Source organism: Cinclus cinclus, chromosome 2, assembly GCF_963662255.1.
Source record: "Cinclus cinclus chromosome 2, bCinCin1.1, whole genome shotgun sequence".
Taxonomy (NCBI): Eukaryota; Metazoa; Chordata; class Aves; order Passeriformes; family Cinclidae; genus Cinclus; species Cinclus cinclus.
This window is the reverse complement of record NC_085047.1, coordinates 36,241,049-36,266,823: the sequence shown is the minus strand read 5'-3', so window position 1 is coordinate 36,266,823 and position 25,775 is coordinate 36,241,049. Positions and strand designations below refer to the sequence as shown.

Genomic DNA, 25,775 nt, shown 5'->3' with positions numbered 1-25,775 from the left:
CAGGAAATCATGATGCGTATGGATCAACTGCTGAAGCTCTTGTCAAAGATTATATTTTCATCCAGTTGTTGGATAGTGCAGCTGGTCCCTGTTGGTAGTTGAACCCAAGGCAGACAGTTTTTAATGAACAACTAATGAAGAAAGGGAGTTTTCAGTAATGAGCTATTTAGACTAATGGGGCACCAGTGGTATAGAGAGTGCAGTTGAAATTTTAAGATTGGTGTGAATGACAAGGGAATGGAAATGCCTGAGTATGGACACCCAGAGGACTGGCAGAAAGGGCATAAGAGTGGCATGTATTGATAAAGCTGTATTCATCAATAAGTCACCAATACTCAGTATAATTACATGCAACTTGCCAGGAAAGCCTACACCCAAACTAAAACAAATATTCAAGCCATTAAGAGATGGTGATGGGAGATAAAGAATAGGTTGGAGCCTAGGACACTCAGATAAGGAGACAACAGAGATGTGAATAAATTCTAAAGACATGCAGAGTAGGGACAGATGGCAGAGACAGAAGATCCTTACTGCTGTCGTCTCCTTAAGAGTACAGAAAGCACTCCAGCAAGGAGGTTGTCAGCATAAAATCTATATATATGTATGATAAAGAATCCACAGCCAGCCACCAACCCTTGCACATGGGCACCACAGGGAGTCCTGGGTATGCACCTGGATGGACATCTTTCTACCTGAGTGCTGGACATGAGCCTAGGTGCTTTTGAGTGCATGGATATGATAGACTGATTGAAATCAGTTTGTTTGAAAATGAGGTCATCTTCCCTTCCTATAGGATACTTCACTGACTTTTACCATATTATTTTTAAAAATTTCCTGCAACAGTGTGCACTGAATGTAAGGACAAATAAGGGCTTGGTCCTCTGCAAAAAAACAAGCACCCAGACGAATGTATATAAAGTTAATGGATAGACTGAGAATAAAGCAAAGTGGACCAATGATTTATGAATTCTTCACTATGAGAGTAATGAAGCACTGGAACAGAGAAGCCATCCCTGGATATGCCATTCATCCCTGGAAGTGCTGAAGGCCAGGCTGGACGGGGCTCTGAGCAACCTGGTCTAGCGGAAGGTGACCCTGCCCATGGCAAGGGGACTTTAACTAGATGGTCTTTAAAGTCCCTTTCAACCCAAACCATTCTGTGTCTTCATGAATTGGATATCCGGAGAAAATAGGTAAAGTTTTGTAAGTGGAACACTGATTTTTACATTCCAGTAAAATATTTTATTCAAATACGAGATGTATTTGCCTCAGGCTTCTGCTAAGTTTGTACAAGATGGTTTGCTGCTTGTTCCAATTTTTCAGTGGACACAGGACTCCAGGCTACAAATGTAATCATATTTCAAAATGCATTTGCATATACTTATTGCTGTAATCTTCACAAGAGTTACAGTTCAGTCTGATCACCTGGACAATCACTAATGGGAACCAGCACAGCCATGCATCTTCTACATTGCTACTTTTGCTGGAAAAATACTTAAGCAGAATTAATTATTTGCAATATTTCTTGAGTGTAGCACACTTAGGGTGGCAATAAACATTTCATAAAGTTCCATAAACTTTAATGGGGTACTTTGAACAAGCGATGAAAAAATACAATCATCTGACAAACTGAAATATCTCCTGTAAAATAAGTTGCAGAAGTAACTTACAGTGAGTAATATCTGGTGGACCATATGGATCTGTCATGTAAATGGTGGTGGGCTTTCCAACTTTCAGATACACTACATCTGATGTGTTCTTCAGTATCGCTACTGCCTCTTCATGGGTAACTTCTTCTAAACTGTAATTATTTACCTTAGAGGAAAAATCAGAAAGGTGAGCTGAAATGCAGAAATAGATACGAAAATGACACATCTTTGCAGTTTTCAAAATCTTTTGAACATTGCTGAAAACCAAGAACACTATAAAGATCATAGAAGCAATATTACTGCAGAGGAGGAAGCACAGTTTTCTTAGCACATGCATATTCGAAGACTGATGTAGCAATATTGATATACAGAAACAAAATAGGTCAAGAGGGCACTTGTTTTTGACAACAGAAAAGTCCTTTGTGATGTTCTGGTACTGCTATAATCACCAATATAAAATCATATTTAATAATAAATAGCACCACATCAGTTACAGAAACTGTCTACATTATTTGACCTAACAAAATAAACTACCTAATTCATCTCAGCCTCCATAGCTGGGACCTCAGAAATACCCAACACACCCAAATCTTTGCATCACTGATATGACATTGACCACTGAAATAAGGAGAGACAAAAAATGGCATATAGAATACTTAGGAGGTGCAGGAATTGAAAAAGGGCAGTTCAGGATGGGGAAAAGGTATTTTTTCATTGTGAAAGCATCAGTTTTCTGGAAGCATGGGAAAATGACATTGAAAAACTAAGATAATATAGTACTAGTCCTGTGCTTTTTTTTTAGAAAAGAAAAACACTCAAGCAAGGATAAGAGTTAAAAAAAATAATAAATAAAGTAGGTAAGGAAATGGTGGCAGTAAGCTTTACTTATTTATGCTTTAATCCCACAAAAAGAAAATCATAATAGTACCAGAAATGGTTCATTGTGGAGGCATATAACATTTATTCACATATAAATCCACTGTATTCACAGAATGTCAACAATAGGTTTTCCTCCTATAAATAGAATCGTGAATGTTCCCCGCCTCAAAATGTATAAACCTCCGGAATGGAGAAATTATAGGATAGTAGAAAAAAGGAAAAGGTGCAGATCAAGGTTTCAGGCATGTGGCATAAGACAAGAGAAATAACAAAATCACAGAACACCAACACAGAGTTGAAGGAACCCATAAGGATCATTGAGTCCAGCTCCCTGCTCCTCACAGTACTGCTTGAAACTGAACGACATGACTACAAGCATCGTCCAGCTGCTCCTTGAGTTCTGGCAGGCTTGGTGCTGTGACCACCCCCCTGGGGAACCTGTTCCACTGACCTACATTTCACAGTGAATGTTGTATATGGAACATTTTACTGTCATTTAAATTGCCGTCCTCCAACTTCCACAGTTACTGCAAGGATTCCTTTTAAAGGAAGCAGAATTCCCTCCTCACGATAGCACAACATTACAGTATATTGCAGAAAAAAAATATTATTTATTGTGAATTTAATATCAATAAATTATCAGAAACCTGAATGCGACAATAAGCAACAGTCAAAGGGTTTGGTAACTAGAAAGAAATCCAGCTCTTACAAATCACTGGAGGACTCGTCACATCCAGACGATTCCATCAGCACCAAGAAAAAATGATTGCTATTGGACAGTATTGCTGAATGTAAGGATTCTGTCTAAACTTTTTTCCTTGTATAATTCTCAGACTTGGTTTTAAGGGTAATTAAAAGAGACAATGGCAGGTATGATCATTTGACATGAAAAGCAGTGATAGAGCCTAACACACAGAAGGGATCTGCTGACAGGGTATGCGGTACTTTGACAGGTCTTACATTTAAATAAAAATCTTATACCTGACTTCTATAAATTTCTGTATCTTTCTTTGTTATTAAGAGCAATAACTTACATATACCTTTAATTAAAAAAAGACTTAAATTAATAAGCTGGCAGGAAGAAGTGACTGAAATGATGCCCTTCTTGTTTATGTATTTCAAAACTGCCAGACACTTCAGATTCTCACATATTAGAAAGATGACCACAAGGTTTACCCTTTACCTCTTCTCCTTTCCCACGCTGTCTGTATATTGTATCTACCTTCGTGTGTTTCATCCTAAGTTTTTCTGAAGTAGAGAAAATCTCACATAACTTCACCCACTATACAGCTGCTGTAAAAAATGTTCTCAGTCAAAAAAAAAAAAAAGACAGAAAATGAAATATCTTAGAACTTTCTGTATTTTGACTTTTTGGTCATTTTAGAAGTGACACAAATTGACTTGACACAACTTTTTTTTGGTCCAAAGATGTAGGTTGTTGGTTTTTGTTGGGGTTTTTTTTTGGGGGAATTCTAGCTGATAAAAATCCATCACACAAGATACTTGTATGTCACTGTTGTGCAGTAAAGACAAAAAGCCATTATAGAAACAGAAAGTAAAGTATGATGCATAGAAAACACATTTGATATGGCAGGTCCTGCATCTTGTCTCTGACAATAACATTATGGGACACATGTTTTGCCAACACCGTACAAATGACTGAAACCCGGAAAATTAGACTTAAGGAGTTCAATCAATTCTAAACTAAGATTTAAAGTCAATGCAATTCAGCATTATGCTTATCTTTATACATTTAAAGATGCTAGAGTTCATGGCAAAGTTTATGTAAAATAATTTTGTCCTGGACTTCTCAGTAAACAAAGAAATAGAGACTCAACGTACATCAAGAGAAACAATCAAACAAACAAACCAACCTGTTGTTTCACTCACAAAAATGAAGATCCTAAGTGTGTCATATTGACTTTTTTAATTGGGATGTCTTTGGGAAGGACATAAGATCATCTTCCTTAGTCATTCACCAGCATCAGCTTAGACTTACACTTCCAGGTTGCCTTCAGAAGACAGTCCTTGCTTTGGATCTACAATTCCTATTAATAATCCTGTGTGCATTTATCAATATATTTTCTACTTTTTTAGCATAAAATAGTCATCAAAAATAAAGACATCTGTATGTATTCTGATATACAAAAAACTTGAATATTTAGAATATTCAGCCTCCTAGATATTATTGCAAGATGACTCTAGTATGCAATTTTTTTTCATAGGAATATCTCTGGACATAATTCCTTAAAACATTGTAGAGAGATGATATTAATAGGAAAAATGAAGTTGTAGTTGACTTTTATGTTGAGATTTATGCCAAGAGAGACTATTTCTGGAGCTGTTTCTTCCATAAAAGCCTATTGTAACAGAATTGCAAATACTAGATTTGGCTTCTACGGTGGTTTGGCCCAATAAATGCATCATAGCAAAGCTTTACTTCCTCCTGTAGAGACAGCCTTATATATTTTTGCATATAGCTTGCAAAATCAGGGTTGAGTTAGAGGTGAAGAAGATAAAGAGTGGGAGATGCACACAAAGTAAGAAATCAAAATGTATAGAGCATGCAATGCTCTGAGAGGCTGAATTTTAGTTCAGAAGAACTGACTTAATTCTGAGTGGGTAGAATGGGTACTGCATGCCAGCTTTCTGGATCTAAGAAGCCAATTTAAGTAGCAATTAATTAAGGAAAAAAAAAACACTTAAGGCAAATACTAAAAAAGATATTTATCTGAGTGGTCAGTTTAGTCACAAAGTTGTATATTTGAGACAAAAAATGCTGTGACAGGACCCAAAGGAAAGGAGTCAGAAAGAAAAAAGGCATAGAATAAATGGGGCTTCTCTAATGGGAAAAGTTCCATGCAGTGAAAATTTAAAAATGCAAACAGCATGTGAAGAAAAAAAAATAGGAAAGATTTTTCTTTAAATAGAAAGTATGTGATATAAAATATACTAGTAACATGAGAAACAAATAAGAGAAATAAAATCGCACTAGAGAAGGAAATGAAAGATACAAGTCCAATCAAAGAAGCTATTTGAGTGATGGGGGAAATCAATAAGAAATTATGCCGAAGAGATATAAAAAGACTGGGGTGTTTTTTTTTCCCTAAATAGCATAATCAGGGCAATGAAGTAGAAACCTAAGCAAGAATGTTTTATTTGGAAGTTTTCCTAGATTCATGCTGAAAATCAAAAGCCTCAAAAAGCATCAAGGAAAGCTTAGAATCCCCACAACGGCTGTACAAGTGCTCTAAAGAATAATTCCATTCAGAACAATATAAGTTGATAGGAGAATAAGAGCTCCAGAGGAATAAGTCTGTCTTGTTTAATTTTCCTTTTTTAAAGGGGATTTGTTCATTTCCTCCATTGATTTAGGCTAAGAAAGATTTGATTCACTCAGTGAATGAGACAAAGCAGTGATCTTTACCTTACCAGTGATAATGTTTGCTTTTCTGTAATATTCGACTTTCCATTCAGACAGTGGATTTTCCTGGGTGAACATTTGCCAGCAAACACCTGCAACCCACCAGCTGTAAATCTAGAATGAATGCTGATGGCCTTTTTCAAAACTCACCCACTTAAAAGGCTACAAAAAGTGAAATTCTTTCCAGTGCTGAAGATAAATGATTTGCATGAAGGATATAAATCTGTTTGCCTTAACTAAATACTTATAATCCCACGGACTTGTGAGTTAGTTGCACAAGCACTGGGCTGTTTTCTAAAAAGAGGATCACACAAAGCCAAAATCGGTTCAAAAGAACACCTCTGATCAGAACCAAATGCCAGTCTAGATGCATCTTGATTGACATGCTCTGATTTTATGCACCTTAATACAAACTTCATACACAATCTGAAAGAAAGAGATACTGGTAGGGGACCCTATCAGGAACACATCAACTATTGCACAATCACAACCTCACTGCAGTCCTATGAAATTATCAGAAAATAACACTTTTTTTTCAGAAAGCCAGCATAAATTTCTGAAAAGGAAAGTGACTCCTGTTTCTTCCTCCTGTTTTCATCAAGAAAACAGAACAAAATTAAATCTCTTGTTGTATACAATCACTGATCTCTGTGACTACATGGGCCAAGAAGCAACAGGATATGGCCCAAACATGCAGGGGTATTTTGGCATATGAGACATATTTTAGAAAAGCTAATAGTTATAAAAGATAAATATTAGCTTAAAATTTTCTTTAAATCCCAATGGTTTTAGCATTTTCCCTGAAAAATGTCTTGTTTCAAGCTATAAGTGTTGTTACGTACTAGTAAAAGACTAGTACAAATTTTATACTGATTTCTCATTTATTCATTCTGCAGATAAAAACTCGTGCAAAGTAAGATGAAGGTATGAGGTTGATAAAAATAATTATTATCTGAGCTATAATAACTGAAACAATTTTTCATCTTTTCCTGATCACCATTAGCAGCAACCTTGAAGAGGTGAGATGTGCATCATATTTGGAGGTGATATTTCACTTCACTGTGAGATACTTGAAGGAAGGGCTGCCATAGACTGGAAGAAGGGCCTAAAGAAGAGTTTATGATGCTCAGCAGGAAGAAACAGTAAATCCTGCCCCTGGCACAGACTAACCCCCATCAATAGCACAGGCTGGTCACTGACAGCCTGACAGCATCTCTATGGAAAAGTGCTTGGGGCTCCTGATGGATGGCAAGCTGGGCATGAGCCAGCCGTTCGTCCTGGCAGCAAAGAGGTCGACGGCATCCTGGGCTGGATGAGCAGGAGCAGAGGCTGGAGAACAAGCAAAGGTTTATTCCCCAATAGTTCACACTCATTAACCTGTACCTGGAAACTGTGTTCAGTTTTGGTTCCTGCACTACAGGAAAAATAACAAAAGGAGGAGAATTGAGAGGTGTGCTACTGGGATGGTTGGGGATGGAGCACTGACCTGCCGAGGAGAAAATGGGGTATCTTGGCATTTTCAGCCTGGAGAAGGGGTTCCTCTGAAGAGAACTAATAACAGACCCCCAGTGCTTATAGGAAGACCATCAAGGCAAAGCTAAGCTTTTCAGAGTCACTTGTGGCAACAGGATGAGTGAGAGCCGGCACATATTGAAACAAGACAGCATCAAACAGGTTATCAGGAGACTTCTTTTCCTCGGGATGACAGCTGAGCTACGGAACAGATTTCCCAGAAATGCTCTGCAACCTCCAACCTTGGAGACTTTTGAGATGCAATTGGATAAAACCCTGAGCAACTTTGTCTGGCCCTATAGCTGACCCTGAATTACCATGGTGGTCTGTAATGCTCTGTACGTGGTTTACTTTTGCTCCTTTCCACTGCAGAGGGAATGTCACCCAGTGCATTGCTGCTGGCATTACCACCAGCAGAATGAGACATTACCTCAGTCATTACCAGCAGAACACAGTGAGGAAGTATTTTTCTCCTAGCTGTAAGTCTTCAGAGAAGAGCTTTGGTCTTTTCCTTTTATATATACCTAGAAAAACCATTCAGTTTTTGGTTTAAACACTCAAGCTTTCACCAGTAATGTTCCAAACAGATACCTCAGAATTATTGTACAATGGAGCATTTTCCTGTGCAAGTAAGTTTAGTAAGTCTTAAGTGAAGGCATAGAGACACAGAAAGATAACGGCATAACATGCCCTTGTACAGATTTCACAATAACCACAATGCATTATTTGCATAAAACATCTTCTGAAATGCTTAACACACTATGTGCAATCTGTATTCAATAACAGTAGGGTCATCAAGCTGCAAAATGTTCAGGTGGCCCCTTCTTGTCTTACATTTCAATATTAGCTTTTATTTTGCATCTACACTTCCATTACATCTTAAATTTATATTAATTTGATTTGCTCTTTCTTTGGGATCTGAAAGCATTTCACACAAAATTATTAGAATGCAGATATAGAAATTTTAAAAGATCCACAGTAGCTACTGAGAATTCCAGAAGGATGAAAAAATCTTTTAAATTTTATAGAGAATGATGGAAAAAAACAAAGATCAAGAAAGGATTCACTACTGAGAAAGAAAAAAAACTATGAACCATTCAAATATATAATCAATAAGAAATCAGCAAAGAAGGACTGCATAGATGACAAAGATAATTTTGTGTTGAGACACTGCCAAAATAAATAATTTTTTCACTCGCTATTCATAAAGGAACATGAAGTTAATGCCATGAACTGACAGATAATTCACAAATTAGGATAGGAAAATATTGAAGGTACAGAAGTTATAAACAAACCAGGGTGTCTTGTTGGAGAGAATCAAGAAACGTGGCTGAAATCTGCATGAATTTTAGAAACATATTATAAACTTGCAAACATCTCTCCAAATACGCAATGATAATGGTACACAAAGAGTAACCTGACTAGTGTTTTCTTATGCAACAAAGAAAAGCTTGGTCTGGAAGCACATGACTAGAGGAGAGCAATACTTGGAATTATTTTTTGGGGCCCATTTTACATACAGTGATAAAAGGAGACAACAGTTAATAAAGAAACAATCCAGACTGAAAGGAAAGAACAAAGACATCAAACATAAATGCAAATGACCTCTGCTCATTTTCAGATGTATAAACTTGTCACCATGAAGAAATATCTATATCTGACTGCTGAATCAGTGGCTGAAGACTGAGATGCTCAACAGACTACTCCTATAAAAATCTGAAAAATAATTAATTTATGCACAGTGGTATATACAATTCTATATATTGTTTATATATACTTCTATTTAAATTAATTCTGATGAAATTACACTGAAGAGGGTGAATGTGGGGCATTTGCATCTGCGCTGGTTGTGCGTCGAAGGCACCTGGGGGAAGGCACACTCGGAACTTTTTCTGCCTGAGAACTTCCTCTGTGAGGTGATGGGACCAACTGGAGGCCGGTTTGGTTGTTGACAGATGAGAAACCAATTGAAGAAGTCAGTTTGCTTCCATGAATTCACATTTTGAAGGAGGTAAACCGCGGGAAAGCCTCTTTCATTTCCAGCCTCTCTCAAGTAACTCCGGCCAGCCCCGGGGCCTTCCCGTGCGGCCGGGCCGGGCCGGGCCGGGCTCGGGAGGGCGCTGGGTCCCGTTTTCAGCCGGGGGCCCCGATGGCCGGGGGCAGAACGGGCCCATCCGTGGCTGAGATCCCGGCCCTCCCTCCTCCCCGGTGTGGCCCCGGCTCAGCAGAGCCCGGCCCCGGCCCCGGCCCCGGCTCGGAGCAGCCTGCGGTGGCCGAGCCTGCCCCGGTGCCCACCGGGCCCGGGCCGGGGCTGAAGGCGGCCGAGCCCCGCTCTGGCAGAGCCCTTCCACAGCCCGGCTTGCTGGGCAAGGCGGAGGGAAGAGGAACGCTGGAGTGCGGCCCTCGCCCAGCGCCCCAGAGCAGCCCGAGGGTCCCGAGATCCCGGCACAGCTCCGGCATGGCCCGGCTGCAGCCGCTACATCCTCCATGTGCGATTGTAACCCTTCCAAGGCTCGGGTAAGGCTTGCAGACCTTCCATCCTCCCTTGAGCGAGAGGAAAAGGAACGGAGGGGATGCACCAAAGTCAGTGAAGCAGGAGCCAAGTTCTAGATGGAAGGAGAGCGAGGAGACATCGGGAAGGTTGGCTGAAAATCCTTTTGTAAGCTATAGGGATGGACTGTACTACACTAAAAATTCCTACAAACCGTGGAAAAAGACACGGGGGGCTGGAGTGTTTGGAAGATCCTTTGCCCCGAGGGGAAAAAGGGGATCTCTGTCCTGGAGATGAAGGATGAACAGAGAAAAAAAGAGAGATGAAGAGGACTTTTGCTTTTGAACAGTTCATTCTTAAAAGTAAATACCCCATGGGTTTAACATGGCCCATAAACAGAGTTTGGGAGAGCTGTGAAGATGGGAGGAGTTAGTGAAAAGTGAAGCCACAAGGGAACTGGTTGTTTTGTTTTTTTTTCTTTTTGTGGAAAAAACCCTTAAACCGAACAAAGAGGAGACTGCTCTCTCTAAAGTGAACTGAAAAAGATGATTTAATTTGGTAACTGGCTGAAGTGTTTCTGTATGTTGTTGTTAAGAAGGTGTGGGAGGGGGGAGGAGGGGGTGGTCTGAAGGTTTTATTCTGAATTTGTTATTTACTTTGTGTTGTTAATAAAGTTTTTCTTTACACCCTTTTAAGTTTTAGGCCTGCCTTGCTTTTGCTCCTAATTCTATCTCATAACAGAAAATGAGTATATTGAAACTGGCAAATCTAAACTATAACATTTATTGGTGCATTGGCCATGAAATTGAATGAAACCAAGATACCATCTAATTGATTTCCAGATATATATATATATATTTACTACCTTGTGAATTGGAGGAAATTAGTAGTAAAGTAACAAAAGATTGCAGATAACATAAAAACTGCAAAGAATTCTCACCAGGGTAAAAACCAACAAACAACAGCTGAAGAGAAACAGATTTGCAACAAGTTGCAAAATAACTAAAATGCAAATTAAAAAATACAAATAAAGTACATATTTCTGCACCAAAATAAGCCAAAACTTCATTATCCAACAATTACTTTAATTTCACTTTGCTGAGATTGTGCAAAGAAAAAAATGCCCAAGAAATTTTGAGTTCTAGTTTTGTTTTGCTCTGCTTTTGCTAACACCAGTTGATCCTTAAACTGTTTTATCTATCCATTTGGGTTAAATAAAAAAGACAAAGAGTCACAAACCAAGCAACCAAGTGGCTTTCCAGTTCTGTTTAGTACTCTGTATAAAATTAATGATCATCTTCATATATGACTGGAACACAGTGTCCCCAGCCAAATAAAGAGAACCTCAATTAGTCACAGCTTCACAGGCAGCAGAAAAGGTTGAGGCAATTTTTTACTGCTCAAATATTACATCACAAAACAGGGCTAAGGCAGTACAAGATTTTTTCACTGCACTTACTAAAAAAATATTTCTCTACCTGCTAAAATCTATGCAAATGCATTGCCATGAATACAACTTGACATAGATTAACTTGTGCTGATTCACCAGGGTCAGGATTTCCCCCTCAATGTTGAATTAAACAAACTCTGTGTGTGGGAAAGCATTATCAATAAGAAACAGTGAACCAGCACGGCACACAGCAGCAGAGTTTCCTGACTTGATTTCCATCAGAAGAATACACTTCCTTAAAGGAAAATTTGGTAAATGCTTGGGTTTTTTTAACATCTATATGGATCATTTACATAAAGTATTCCTACAGGTACTGAAATGTAGGCAGTAGTCCACTGACAGTTGCTACATGGGACTGTTACTGGCGTGTTTTGACATCTTTCAATTTGCTTACAACAAACAGGACAATCAGTGTTACCTTAACAAACAGTTTGTCTGAAATCTTTTACGTTTCATGGTGCATTTTGACTTGTTGCTTATGTGCATAATACATTTATTCTCTTCTCTGTAAAAGGTTTGTCAAAGTAATATAATACACTGCCTTCATAAAAAGTTAGTTTTCCAGAGGAATGCTTTTTTTAAACTTCAGTCTCAGATATACATTTTTTAAAATGGGTAAAATGAAGATAATGGAAATATAATTGTTATAGCAGTTGTTTTGGTTAACTCCAGAAAGATGTATGGTGAATGAAAGTCCTTATATAAAACAATTTTCAGCTAAATAAATGGGATTTAAATTTGTCATACTTACCATAAGAAGTCTATCTCCAACCTGCAATCTCCCATCTTTTTGTGCAGCTCCCCCATCAATAATCTTCGTGACATAAATGCTGTTGTCCCCAGGAATGTGCTGGTTTCCCACCCCTCCTGCAATACTGAATCCTAGACCTGGAAAAGATATTGTAAACATTAGCAATGCAACACATAACATTAAAGAGAAGTGGAAGAGTATCATATACAATGTAGACTTTGAATATTTTTTACAGAAATACAAATAACATACTCTTTCACTTTCCCTGAAAGGTCAGGGCCAGAACTAAAGTAAGGAAATTCTTTGCCGTTTACAATTAGAGAAAGGTAGAGACAAAAAGAATGGAACCAGTGATGATTCTATACACCCTCCTCACTGGGTTCCAGTGCAGACTACATCAAGAAGTTCTGGGTCAGCTTTTTCAGCTGATCAGCATTAAAACAACAAAACCTGGAGTTTATTTTGGAGTTAAATCCATCACCATCTACCAGAACGAAATGAAAGGTCTTCTTGTCTACACAATTTCAAAAACACTCCGAGAGGTCTAGTACAGGTTTTGCAAGTTCACGTAGCACCACAGTGAAGGGTTGGTGAAAGTAAGAGAGAAAAGATGTAGGTGTTTGATTTGAAGTGTGGGGTTTTTTTCTAGGACACAAATCTGTGGATATGGATACATAAAGTAAGAAAGCAATAGTCCTTTGTAAATATATAACTTCTATTCAGTGATCTGTGAAATTCCTAGATAAACACTCAAAGACCCAAAATATGGAACAATGTCAATAATACATTCCAATATGATTCAAGGAAGGAAAAATAAACAAATTATGGGGGAAGGAAAAAAAGACAATTTTCCCCTCTTCCTGTATTTCTTATCCTCTGACACATTGCATATCCAAGCAAATAATTGCTTTAATTTTTAGGAATATTTTTATCTCTCAGTCAAAGAAAAGACAGAAATCACTGTGCTTGATTTCCATAAAAATTAACTTCATACAGCTAATTTTTCAGAGATTGTGTAGCTAATGGGAACTTCCATCTGAACAAAGAAACTGTTTCTGACAATATCCTGCTTAGATTATTGCTCCAACTAGGGATTTATCTTTCTGCTGTACAGAAAAACAGTTATATCTACTTAGAGAGTAATCACCAGTTTTATCTGTGAAATCTATGCTGTTCACTCATTCCTAAAAGAAACATGCTGGTTACTGCTGTAGCCTGAGCAGCAAAACACAGTAGTAAAAAGCAAGTTGCCTGAAATCTGGCATTTCATCACAAACTCAAAAGGGAGACTGCTTGGGCAATAAAAAATAAGGGATAGTGTATATTAATACACACAACATTTTTAGAAGATGTGTGAGTACAGAGATAAGGGGGGTTTGAGTGAATTCGATATTTTATTTTTTTCCCACATTATTTTCATTTAATCATTATTTTAGCGTCAAAAAGATGTGAGGTCAGTTACCATAATGGACTACTTAATGGATAATGCCAAACCAGTAATACACAAAAGAGAAACCTTTGAATTTATATCTCAAATTGAAACACTACTTAATTAATTGACTATTAACAATACACATGAAGTTAATTCAGAAGTATGGGATAATTAAAATAAAGCTTTATTGAATTTCCAGCTAAAGCTGGCAATCACTCTTACTATTTATGTGCTACTGTCAGTACAAGGATAAAAAGATTATGACTTTTTTCAGCAGGGAAGAATTTTTTCCTGGCACTGGTAGCAAAGAAAAGATATTCTAATAAAGCATTAAGAATGGAATTTTTCTTTAAAACAGTAGTGATAGACAAGGAACAATGATTGAATAATATTTATTGGTGATATATTTATAATCAATTTGATCTAAACCCCATCTACTAGTAAAGATCTGAGAGTACTCCAGTGGGAGCAAATGAATTGGCTAGACCTCAGCCAGAGAACTTTCTTCAGCTGCACTGCTCACCTGGGCCATGACCTTGGGAGGATTAGGTTGTGGTGCACTTCCATCCCCTCCTCTCCCCTCTACTGATGCTCTGTGTGTGTGTGTAAAGGGCAAGGTCATTGCTGCACACACAACTGCTCTGTACTCTGCACAACGTGGACTCTAATCCAGCCTGGTCCTGCTGCAACACAAGCAAGTAATAGCCAAAATAATCACTTGAAACTCCTGCAGTGCAGAGTGAGGTGCTTGGCTTACAGTTTGCATGGTTGTAGTACAATGGACGTATGAAACCATAAAACAAAGGAGTACTAACACAGGCTGCTCCCATTAAAAAAGTGAAGCTTACAATAATGAAAGGAGTAACTTTTTCTACTGCAGTTTACATAAAATTTAAATGTGATAAAATGCGTGGGATACATTGTATTTGTAAGCAGGGTCTGACTTTAGGCATCAAAAAAACTAGCAGTGATTATAAAAAGGTTTAAAAGAGCAGAAGAAGATGGGGTAATACTGTGGGGAGCAAAGGGAGAGTGGGTAGGAAAGAAAACTGAGGAAGAGAAGAATTTTTCATGTCAATCAATAATGACTTAATTTCATTGCTTAATCATACTTGCCTTCTTAAAAAGATTTCTTAGAAAGAACAGGGAATGGAATAATGGCCCATTTAATTTTATTTAAATGACTTCTGCTAATTGCTAGGGCACATGGAAAGGTGTACCACACGAAAACTTTTGGGTAGGATTCATATGACCAAATGACATCAGACAGCTATGCTTATCATTTATACTACCTGTAAGATAATTGAAAATACATTAAGAGCTTTTAAAGTGTGATTCATCTCATCTCAGCAAGACATCTGAAAGAGATGAGGTGAATCACACTTTTGGTTTCTGAAAGGCTGGGGTCTGGATGTGGGAAGAGGCGAGTGGGAAGATCAGTGCTACGAAAGTTCAAAATCTGAGTTCATGTAGACTGAGGGTTTCTGTTTGAAGACTTCAGAAAGGTTTGCTCAATCCCTGGTCACTCATTACATCAAGTTAGTGTTATATCAGACTCTTACTCAGTTTTAAAAGCAGAGAATCGTTAAAACAAGTGAGAGGAATGGCATAAGGTATGTTTTCTAAATGGTATTTTTCATTGTTCCATTGAATTAAATCCCCCCTCTAAATAAAAGAGCATATTTAACAGCAGAGCTTTTTTCTTGTTGACTCCTTTGTTAGGAAAACATTTCCATCAGAACACAGAAGATCAGGAGTTGATCACTTCCTCTTTGGCTGATGTGCAATCTACTTCATAGAAACAGCTGATCTTGGACAGAGTGCTCAAATTCCTCACAACAGGAATTAGATGGAGGATAAATTCAGAATGGAATTGAGGAAGAAATGTTTTATGATGATGGTTGTGAGGCACTGGCACAGGTTGCCTTGAAAGGCTGTGGATGCCTCATCTCTAGAAGTGTTCAAGGCCAGGTTGAATGGGGCCTTGAGCAGCCTGGACTAGTGAGTAACAGGGTTGGAATTTAAAGATCTCTTCCAACCCAAACCTTTCCATTTTTCTATGGTTCAGTGAAGAAGAGACTACTTCAAGAGGGGAAAAAAGAACGAACTGGATTTAACAGTGGTACACATCCTAGTACCATTCAGCTTCGTTCAAAATCACTGAAGAGGATAGGCTTGACAATATACGATTGACTCAATGTGTAAACTAGGAAGGCTGAGTCAAACCTCATTTTTTCCATTTCCACTGGATATGTGCTTGTAAAATTCTGCCTTTGGGTTCCACAAATGCTGATCACTGATCCTGTGAACAAAAATGTGTACTAATCCCATGAAACAGTAGACGTTTCTGGTACAAGAAAGAGGAAAAGGAACAGGAACAAAAGCTATGCCACCAAAACTGGAAACGGCAGAAAAACCCTGCTACTATAAATAAGTCAAAGATAATTAGTAATGTCTTTTCCTGGGATTATTAGCAAGAACATGTTAAAATATTTTACTCTTAACATATATTTTGCATTATTTGCCATACCAGATAAAAGTTGGACTAATAAATAATAAATAATAGAACCTCTGTTAAAGACACAGTGGGTTAATTACATTGCAGGCATACCACTTTGCAGTAACCAGGGAGGGAACCTAAATATCAACTGCAGCTATGTAATGTCAGCTTTCTAATGAGAAGTGAAGTTAAAGAAACTCAGTCAGAACACTGAAAATGGATGCTGCATTTTGCTACTATTCTACACAGAGAACCAAGCTTATTTTAAATCATCAGACTGATGATTTTAAAACACAAATCCAATACGAGTTTCACAGCTCCCGATAAGAGGAAACCAAAGAAAGCAGCATTTAAGTCATAACATTAAAATGTAGTTAAGAAGTGTTTGTTTTTCAGATAGTTAACCAAGACTGTGCTTTAGAGACACAAAACGGGCAATTCCTAATTCCTAGCTATACCACAGTATACCTTACCTCATAACTGACCTGTGAGCATAGACTTAATGAAACCACAACTGCCATAGGACTTTAAACAGAAATATTAACATATTAACAAATGAAACGTGAATGGGAGTAGGTATAGAAGCACTAGAAGAAAGACCAAAGGTTAGAGAAATCGTGTGTTGACAGTACAGAGTATTCCAAGCAATAAAAATCAAAATGAGTCATTTCTGTCAAGCCAGGACAGAATGTCTGGACTGTGTAAGACTACTGAACAGGTGTCTTGCCAGCAGAAGACCCTGTACCGTAACAGTGGGATGTTGGCAGCAAGATTGCAGCATGTGACTCCTGCCATTCTCCTGCCTGTAAGCCTATCAAGGAAGCAGATCATATCGATAAAAATGTGTGTTTGCTAAATGAAAAACATCAGCAGATGAGCAGCCACCTGGTGGCTTAGAGACTGAAGAAAGTATTCAATATAAAGGACCACCCATAACAACACAAGACTCCTAGAGGGTATAAATAATTTATCCAAAAACCTGTCAGTTCATGGTTGCCAACTAAGAGATGTGTTAAGGGTTTGATGTCCCACGTCCTTTGTGTCACGCACAAGTGAGCCAGACCACCTTGGCACATGCACCCTGGGGGATGTGGATGAAACAGAGAGTGAATAAAATATGTGAAAGGAAGATCACAAATGGTTAACTTATTCAGAGATTTCATGAGTAAATGTCACTACCCCTCCCTATACATTCTCTCAATTGGTTTTTGCCATATTTATTTTCTAAAGGTGTGAAACAAATGGATTTGCTCCAGAGCACCGTGTGAATTCAGATTTTAAGGGACTGTTTCACGCAGCAAAACAGAAAGGAGCGCCAGAAAGGACCCCCAGTCAGTTTCCCCACTGAGGCCCGTACCTGACATTGCAAGCCTGGCTGCTCTGTGGCATATGACACATACTCCTGCAAATAACTGCATGTGGCAAAGAGGAATCGAAGCTGGGGCAGCTCCTGCTTTTCCCAGGGCCAGCCACTTCTACAACACAGCTACAAAAGATGTAGCTTGTTAAAACTGTCAAACCTGAAACAAGGATGCCCAATCCAGGTTCCTAATTTACCAAACTCCACTTGCAGGGAGGAAAGGAACATGGGTAATATAAAATGCTTTGACTGATAGAATGATTGACTTGTTTTGACAGGTACCACTGTTATGTCCAGTTTATATGAGTAAACAAACTATAAAAATTTTAATCATAAATAATGGACTACCAGGGAATGTCTCCCCACGCCCTTTGCTCAAGCCTCTTGTTGCCAGTTTCAGCTTTCCTGGAGGATACATATAGCAAATACTTACAATTACACCTCACAACTGTGGATATTTAATACACTCGTTATAGCTGTGACTTACTACTATTGTTCATTTTTGACAAGAGATTCCTCTTTTATTTGGTGCACACAAAAATAAAATTCATCACAAAATAAAAATTAAGAGTTTGTGTCACAATAATGATACAATGTCACAAAGAGGGACCAATCTTCCTCTATAGAGCTGTCTCTTCCATCCTAGGAATCAGCTCTTGAGAAACTATTAATCCCAAGTATATGAAGTCACTTTACCTTATCTCCTTCACGTTGTAGCAGTAGCCTCAAATATCAATTTGAGTGAGTTCATATAGCAAGTCTTACGCCTGATGCATGTGACATCTTATGCCAGAAGGACTTATGTGAATAAAATTTGACTACATTTTGTTCTGTGCATGAAAAAGTCAATCTAAAGTACAGTATGATTCATAAAACTTTTACTAACATTCATAACATATTTAAAAGCTGTCTAATTTCATTGCCATTGTTAATTCTTTTTTCAGACCCTGCTCCCAGATAATTTCAGAGGGCTCTTTTGTGTAGTAGCTAACAACTGGGTAATAGCCTAGACCACAAAGGCAGCCCAAGTCCTAACACAGCATACTGTTATCTGGTGTTTCTTTCTAATGGCCTTGGGTTAAAAACTTCAAGCATCTTCCTTATTGTTTTGACATTTTCTTTCAGAAATATCTAGTGTTTCAGGTTATTTCCCAGTTGATGTCAGATGGAATAAAAATGATGTATAGTGACAGTAGGTAAGAAAGAGTATTGTCCAAAACCACCTTACACAAAGTGAAAATTATTGTTCTCCTTACACTGTGTGGCATTATATATTCATGCTTTCAGGTATTTATCCAACTGTTTTTACACATATCCTTTGTTCTTGCCCACAGCCATTTTTATAGTTATTATATTCATTAATCCCTACATTCTGTCTCCCCAGTGTATCACCTCTCCATACTACTGAAGCATCAGGGATGCCAGATTACTACAGCCTGTACTGAGGATCAAACTGAGCAGCACACACAGCACTCCCACAGAGTATGGCCAGTGTGCTCACAAGAGATGCTGTAGCTGGATGCTGCTTGGCAGCTGGGAATTATACAACAGGCAAGGAGAATCCTTTACTTGCAACGATCACTGATACTTTTCTTTATGGAGACAGATTTTGGGTGAGGTTTTAATAGAAATTAAACAGTAACATTTTTCATCTTATTTGCCTTTATCTGCATGAATCTTTAGTTCTCAAATTCAAATTTTCAAAGTAAACTCCAAGAGTATAGTTAGTTCTAATTTCAACCATTCTTGATTTAATAAAAAAGAAAAAAGATCATAGACATTTAAAGCATTATAGTAACGCAAACTTGCTGCACAGCCCAATGCAAGAATGTGCAGAGGTGTGTCCTTGATTCTTGATGAAAACAGAGATACTGATCTCGAGATTAAAATGGCTTAAAGACACTACTGCATATGGACATTCATACTATCACAAAGAGTTCTCTGAAGGACTGAAGGCTTGGAAAAAGGGCAGCCAGCTAAAACTCAGAGGAGAGACTGTGGTGGTAGCTGCTATCTGGTGATGGAGGGATGGCAGGCTGATTTCCATACCTTTGATTGAGAATATCTAAGCATGTTGTTAGCTTGTATAATTTTAAAATTTGGCTACCATGCTGCTAACAGCAGTTCCTTATATCTGTTCCAAAACAGCTTCCTGCTGAGATGTCTTGGAAAATCCCTGTCCACCACTGCATTCTCTGAGCTTGCTCTTCTGCTGGGGCCAGAGGAATGCCGAGTATTACATCTTCTCTTTGGACACAGCATTCATCAAAGTCATCAGAGACCATAAAAGTCAGAAACACAAAAGAGTACAGAATATGGAAAAACATCATCTGGATATTTCAGGGATTTTCTTGCTGAGTTACTCAGCTGTAGCCTCAGAAGCAAATATAAATAACTCTTTTCCAACTACTTTTTCATTTTTGGGGCATCAAAATCAAACATTGCAGCCAAATTTAACAGGTTAAAAAACAAAAGAAAGAAATCTGTTCTCAGAAGACGTTACACTGCTTGGTTTAAAAAAATATATATGTATTTCCAGCCAGAAAGGAAATTATGGGAAATTGAGATTATGATGCAAATGTTAATAAAGCTGCAAGGCAGTGAGTACATGTTTAAAAACAATCATGCTGTAGGTATAATAAAGCACTGGTTTACATCATCATAACAGTAAACCTAATCTTTCTATAATCTTTCATAAAGCCTCAAAAACACATCTTGTTAAATTACAATTACAAATTTGTAGGAATTTGTGAAAAAGTTCTCTGACAGGCAAATGTAAACAATCCCTTATTTTCTATTGTTTTGCAGTTTAATGTTTTTCCCATTATTATTTTTTGCTTGAATATATTTATCCCTAAAGATACATTCTCCTCACATGTAGCAGAAAAGAAAGGAAACAGCAAGTTAGGAAAATACACTTAGAGCCTCATTAGAACTTGTGTTTATCCTGTGTTTTTACACTTATTCAAATTAATTAGGAATAAAATTCCCATAAAGCGTTCACAACAAGCACTGGCCTAATTGCATAACAGTAATTCATAAAAATACTTTAAAATTGGACTTGAAAAGATCAGGGAATTTTCCTAATTATTCACAGTGATCTGACTTTCAAAGCATTAATGAAGATTCTACTTCACTGAAAATCATATTAAACCACACTGTCACAATTTTACCAGTGGAAGTGCAAGAAAAAGAAAATTATTTCATTTTTGACATACACTGAATTATAGCAAGCAGTTTGGTTCTTTTGGAAATAAACACAATACACCAAGTCTAAACATTTCATGTTAAGACCAGCCAAATTAGGTTTTTTAAAAAGTGAAGATTAGTGTTTTGAAACAGAAAAATTCAAGATCTACCACATAAGAACAGGATTAACTGCTTATATCTGAAGTTTTTAAATGCCTTTCTCTTCTCACATTTCCATATACCTACAACTGACCTGAATGAATGGTCACTTCTTTTTCATGCAGATAGCTTTTTGCATACTTTTGGCGCACCCACAAGGACAAATAATCCTCAGATCCAGAGGCGCTAAAAGCCAGAATTTTTGTTCAGGGTAGACATCATCTGGCTGGCTGCCTGGTGACAGGATCATTTATATCTTGCAGGGAATAATGTTAAACACAGCATAAGTGGCCTGTATGGCTGAATGGGATATGAAGGGAATGCTAAAGGCTACCCGTTTTATTTCTCATACTTTTTTTCTATGTTACCAGCATTTTTCTTTTTGGTTTTTGGTTTTGTTTTGGGTTATTTAATCCCATCCTCACCCCTGCTCTTTCATTCACTTGGGCAAAAATCAACTGGACTATGCAAGACTACAGATGAAGAAAACATCCTGGGAAAGTGTTCAAAGCCAGGCTGGATGGGGCTTTCCGCAACCTGGTCTGGTGGAAGGTGTTGCTGCCCATAGCATGTAGAGTGGAATGCAATGATTTTTAGGGTCCCTTTCAGCCCAAACCATTCCATGATTTCAAGCAGCCAGTTGTCCCAATTAGCAGCAAAAAGCCAGGTGGGAGGCTGCACAGTGCATTTTTAAAATTGTCATACACGGACCTAAAAAGTCACTAACATCAAAAGAGACAACTCAGATATGCTCCCTGCCTTCTTTCCCACTGCCTGCCTTGTGTTAGCCATAAAAATGTTCTAACCAAATGGCAAATTGAAAATGGCATGAAAACCAAGCCAAATTAACCTGAATCACAAACCAGGTGCGTACTGACCATCATTCACAGAGATGGCAGCAGTAGGAGCTGGCAGATGAGGGTGATGTTGGGTTCACACATCCCCTTTGCTGGCAGCACATTTTTGTACATGGCCCCTCATTAGAGATCTGTGATCCTATGGCGAGCACTGCAAGGTCATCACTGCTTCCCTGCAAACTCAATTTGAACTATGTGGGAAGAAGGAAAGATGCAGGGACGTGAGCAAGTAGCTGAAGAGAGTAGGACAGAAATTACTGTTTAGGCTAGTAATGCACCTGAGAAACAGTCAATAAAAATATGCCTTTACAGCACGAGTCCTGCTGGGAGGAAAGGAAAAAATGAAACTGCTCTCCTAAGCTTAAGGGAGAGAAAAGGAAGTTAACAATCATAGGTTAGTAAGGCTCTCAAGAGCTAAGCCAGATCTATAGTGGAAGAAAACAGTGTAGTAAAAATAATGCTTATTCAATATTTCTGCAATTTTTTGTTCTGAAAGATACACTGGTACTATGAACCTCTTTTTCTGACTAGAGAATCAAATATGAAGTCTTCAGCCCACCCTTTCAAGAGAAGCATAAAGCTTGAGAATGTTGGATTTAACCACCTTTGCATGTATTGTGAGAATGTCTAATCTAGAGTATAGTTAATTCACACAGGTTTAAAAAAGGGGGAAATGGAGTTATCTCTACTGTCCCTTTTTTTTCCCAAATTTGTAAGGCAATTAGCCTCATTACCACAAATATGCCCTTACAGCCACATTTATTTTAATTTTTTGCATCTCCTGTTATAAATGACATTTTTCATTAATACATAAGCAACAATCAACCAGCTCTCTAAGGTTTTCATTTAGAAGACAAGTATCTGGAAATGGGATCAACACAGCAGATCTAGATCTCACAGGTGTAAAACCAAGAGAAGACCCATTTCCTGATGGTCTCCTCTCTTCCACAGGCAATTCAACAAAATCTTGGAGGCTTTTTTTTTTTTTTTTCTCTTTTCACTCACTGCTCATGACCTTAAAGTTCACTTGATCTTATTTTATTCCTGATGCTACATAAATTCAGACACATAAGGTTTGAGCAAAGGAAAAAAGTAACAGGGGTGTGACTCTTCTGCAGTGCCAAGAGACAGGCAGTTATAGACACCTGGAACGACTGCAATGAGAAGATCCAGAGCCTGCTATTGTCTTTACATTATATATTAATTTGGGTTCAAATCCTGAAACATGGTTGGTTCACTTTCCATGCACAAAATACACCAGCTATTTCAGGTGTAGGAACGAAATTTATGCTGACATTCAATCACAGTTTGCCAGTCATTAACAAATAGTACCTATGTCATTTTCTGCACAAATTACTGTAATTACTGACAGCAGAACAAGATATTTCATCTCCTAATAATGCAAATGAAAAGCATTTGTTCCTGTAGATGAGCACATCAAGATCTGCCTTAAAGTAGTTTTTACTTTGTGATGAGAAGTTATTTTCTTTAAGGCTTTGTACTACGTATGCCCTTTTTTTTTTTTTCTGATATAGATTCATTTTTGAAATCTACAGATTTGACACAGGAAAAATTATTCCAATTCAGGGAGAGATGCTATTTGCTTTGTATAACATTAGGTGATATATCTTTAAATGAGTATAGCTGGGTCTCTGCCAAATTGAATGGCTCCTTGAGAAATATTTAACAATTTGTCACCAATAAAATGGAAAAAGAAGGACCAGTCTTTCAGTTTGGGATCTGTTTAAAAACCATACATCTCAGGGACAGACTCATCAGTTTCTTTTATTTGTCCTCCAGCTGATGAGGGAAATGGAACATTTATCTTCTCATCCCTGTTGCAAAGCTGAGCAGAAATACTTTACTGAAAAGCTGTCTGTCAATTATGTTGAAGCTTGAAAATACAAAATGAAATCAAAGTTCATCTTGCAGCCTCTTATCTGTTTGCAATCAACCCGTAAATAATCAATCTGTCATCCATTCAGTTACTTCCTTCTTAAAAACACAGAGCGAAATCAAGGCACAAATGTACGTATAATTTTGCTTTTTTATGTAAGTCAATTTATGGAGCCATGATATTAAAAGTTGAACAGGTATATAAATAATACTGAGAAGGAAAATAGATGGTGCTTATTGAACAGAAGTAATAAGGCAAAACCACTCAGAAAATGGATTCATGAGTCATTGCACTTCGATTGTTTTTGTCTCTCTCAAGCTGTAGTTTGATGCCTTAGTTCAGTTTACTGATGATGCTGTCTAGGAAGCAAAGCAAAGCAAAAATGTTTTATTTGCCGGTGAGAAGCACCCTATACTCTCACAGAGTAAAATGAGTAAAGTCAGACACTTGTGTCTTTCTAAAAGAGATGAGGACATGACCTCTGGTGACAGTACAGGGGGTAATGACGTTAAACTCAGGGGGCAGATTTGGATTAGATATTGAGAAGAAACTCTTTACTGTAAGGGTGGTGAGGAGCAGGTTGCCCAGAGAAGGTGTGGATGCCTCACCCATGGAAGTGTTCAAGGATAGGGGTGCATTGGATGGGGGTCTGAGACACCTGGTCTAGTTGAAGATGTCCTTGATCATTGCAAGAAAGCTGAGAGTAGATGACCTTTAAAGCTCCCTTCCTACCCAAAATATTCTTTAATCACTGTGTAATTTTATTACTTCTCAGAAATGATGCCAAATATTTGCTTAGGGAATTGAATTCTAGCATACCTAACTAGAAAGAGAATATGAACTCAAATTTGAAACAAAATTGCAGATTTTTTTTCAGACTGGTTCCAGACTATTAAAGATTTTTTTTGTGCTTAGCAGAATTGAAATGCAGAGTATAACACTTAAAAAATATGGTTGTTCAAGCATGAGTTACACTACAGATTTTCTGCAAGCAAGAGTTTCCCTCTTAATGAGATACAGCACAACACAAGACCCTGCTGTTAGTCCCTTGAGGGGTTCTAGCTAGGAGGGATATTAATGTGGCCTTTCCATCAGCTATTTCAGCTAATATTAAACACTGAACTTTCCTGCAATGCCAGAGCCAGGGTGTAGGTCAGTGTCTGGGAACTATATATGCTGCATTTCCAATGAAAAATGAAACCCTGGGGGAAAAAAATGAATGTACTAACATCTTGATTTATTCACAGGCCATTTCTGGCCCCATTTGGAAAATTTAGGCAGCTGGATGAAAAGATGGATGAAAGATTCATACCAGTGAGACTCACCCAAAGCCTACAAGACTGATTTTAGGTGTAAAGAAACTCAGCTCTGATTGAGTTTATATGTACAACAGTTTATATGTAATCAAGACTTAGCATTAAAGGACTTGGTGCAGTTCAAAGCAAGGCAGTTTTTCACCAACCTCCAAATACTGAAACATGCTGTGAAAACACCCTTTGGTGAAGAATCAGCCACCTGCCAAATCAAATTGTTCCTAAGGAGTATGATCCTGGCTTGAGCAACAGAAATTTGAAAAGACAGAGAAATGCAGATTAAGATACCAGATTATCTGTTCTAATATCCATTACTATTTTCCCATGCTCAGAAGATTTTTCCAAAATGTTTTATCCGTCCTAAAGGAAAGAAAAGATGGAAAATAAAAATATAAAATTACTGTTGAGGACAAAAAAAGGACATGTTTTTTGGTCTGGAAGACACCCTCTTCATTTCTGCAGATGGAGGATTTAAAGAGCCCAATGCCTTATCTTTGTCTTCAAAGTATAGTGAAATGAGAAAATTTTGTTATGAATCTTGGGACAGGAAGAAACTCAATAGATCATTATTCTTCTCAGCCTGAGGTAGAAGCAACTACAGTTGCATTATGCCTAACAAATGGCTGTCTGGCATACCTATGTATTTCCCATGCTACAGACCTGATGTCCTCCCTGGTAATCACAATCCTAATTTCTTCTACATCTAGTACAAACATTGTTTATTATTTGTCTATTAAATTTTGTTTCACACCCTCCCTAGGGAGCACAGAGAGCAAACTCACTCTTCAAAGATGTGCTGCAAGGCAAGATTGCTATCAGGAGCTGATAAACTGCCCCCCCACCTCCTACTTAGTCTTTGGTATTTCAGGTAAATGGCACCAGATCACTCATTTATTCATTGTAGGACAGGTT

The 25,775-nt window shown here is 37.9% G+C and overlaps 1 protein-coding gene across 8 annotated transcripts in view; it reads right to left on the bottom strand.

Moving 5' to 3' along the window:
- DLG2 (discs large MAGUK scaffold protein 2) overlaps positions 1–25,775 on the bottom strand; it is a 966,698-nt gene that overhangs the window by 264,967 nt on the left and 675,956 nt on the right. For all 8 annotated transcript variants that reach the window (XM_062487504.1, XM_062487509.1, XM_062487512.1 and 5 more), the window contains 2 exons: positions 12,157–12,293; positions 1,671–1,815 (listed from right to left, as the gene is read on the bottom strand). In XM_062487504.1, the coding sequence (XP_062343488.1) occupies positions 1,671–1,815; positions 12,157–12,293 (282 nt within the window). The remainder of the gene's footprint in view (positions 1–1,670; positions 1,816–12,156; positions 12,294–25,775) is intronic.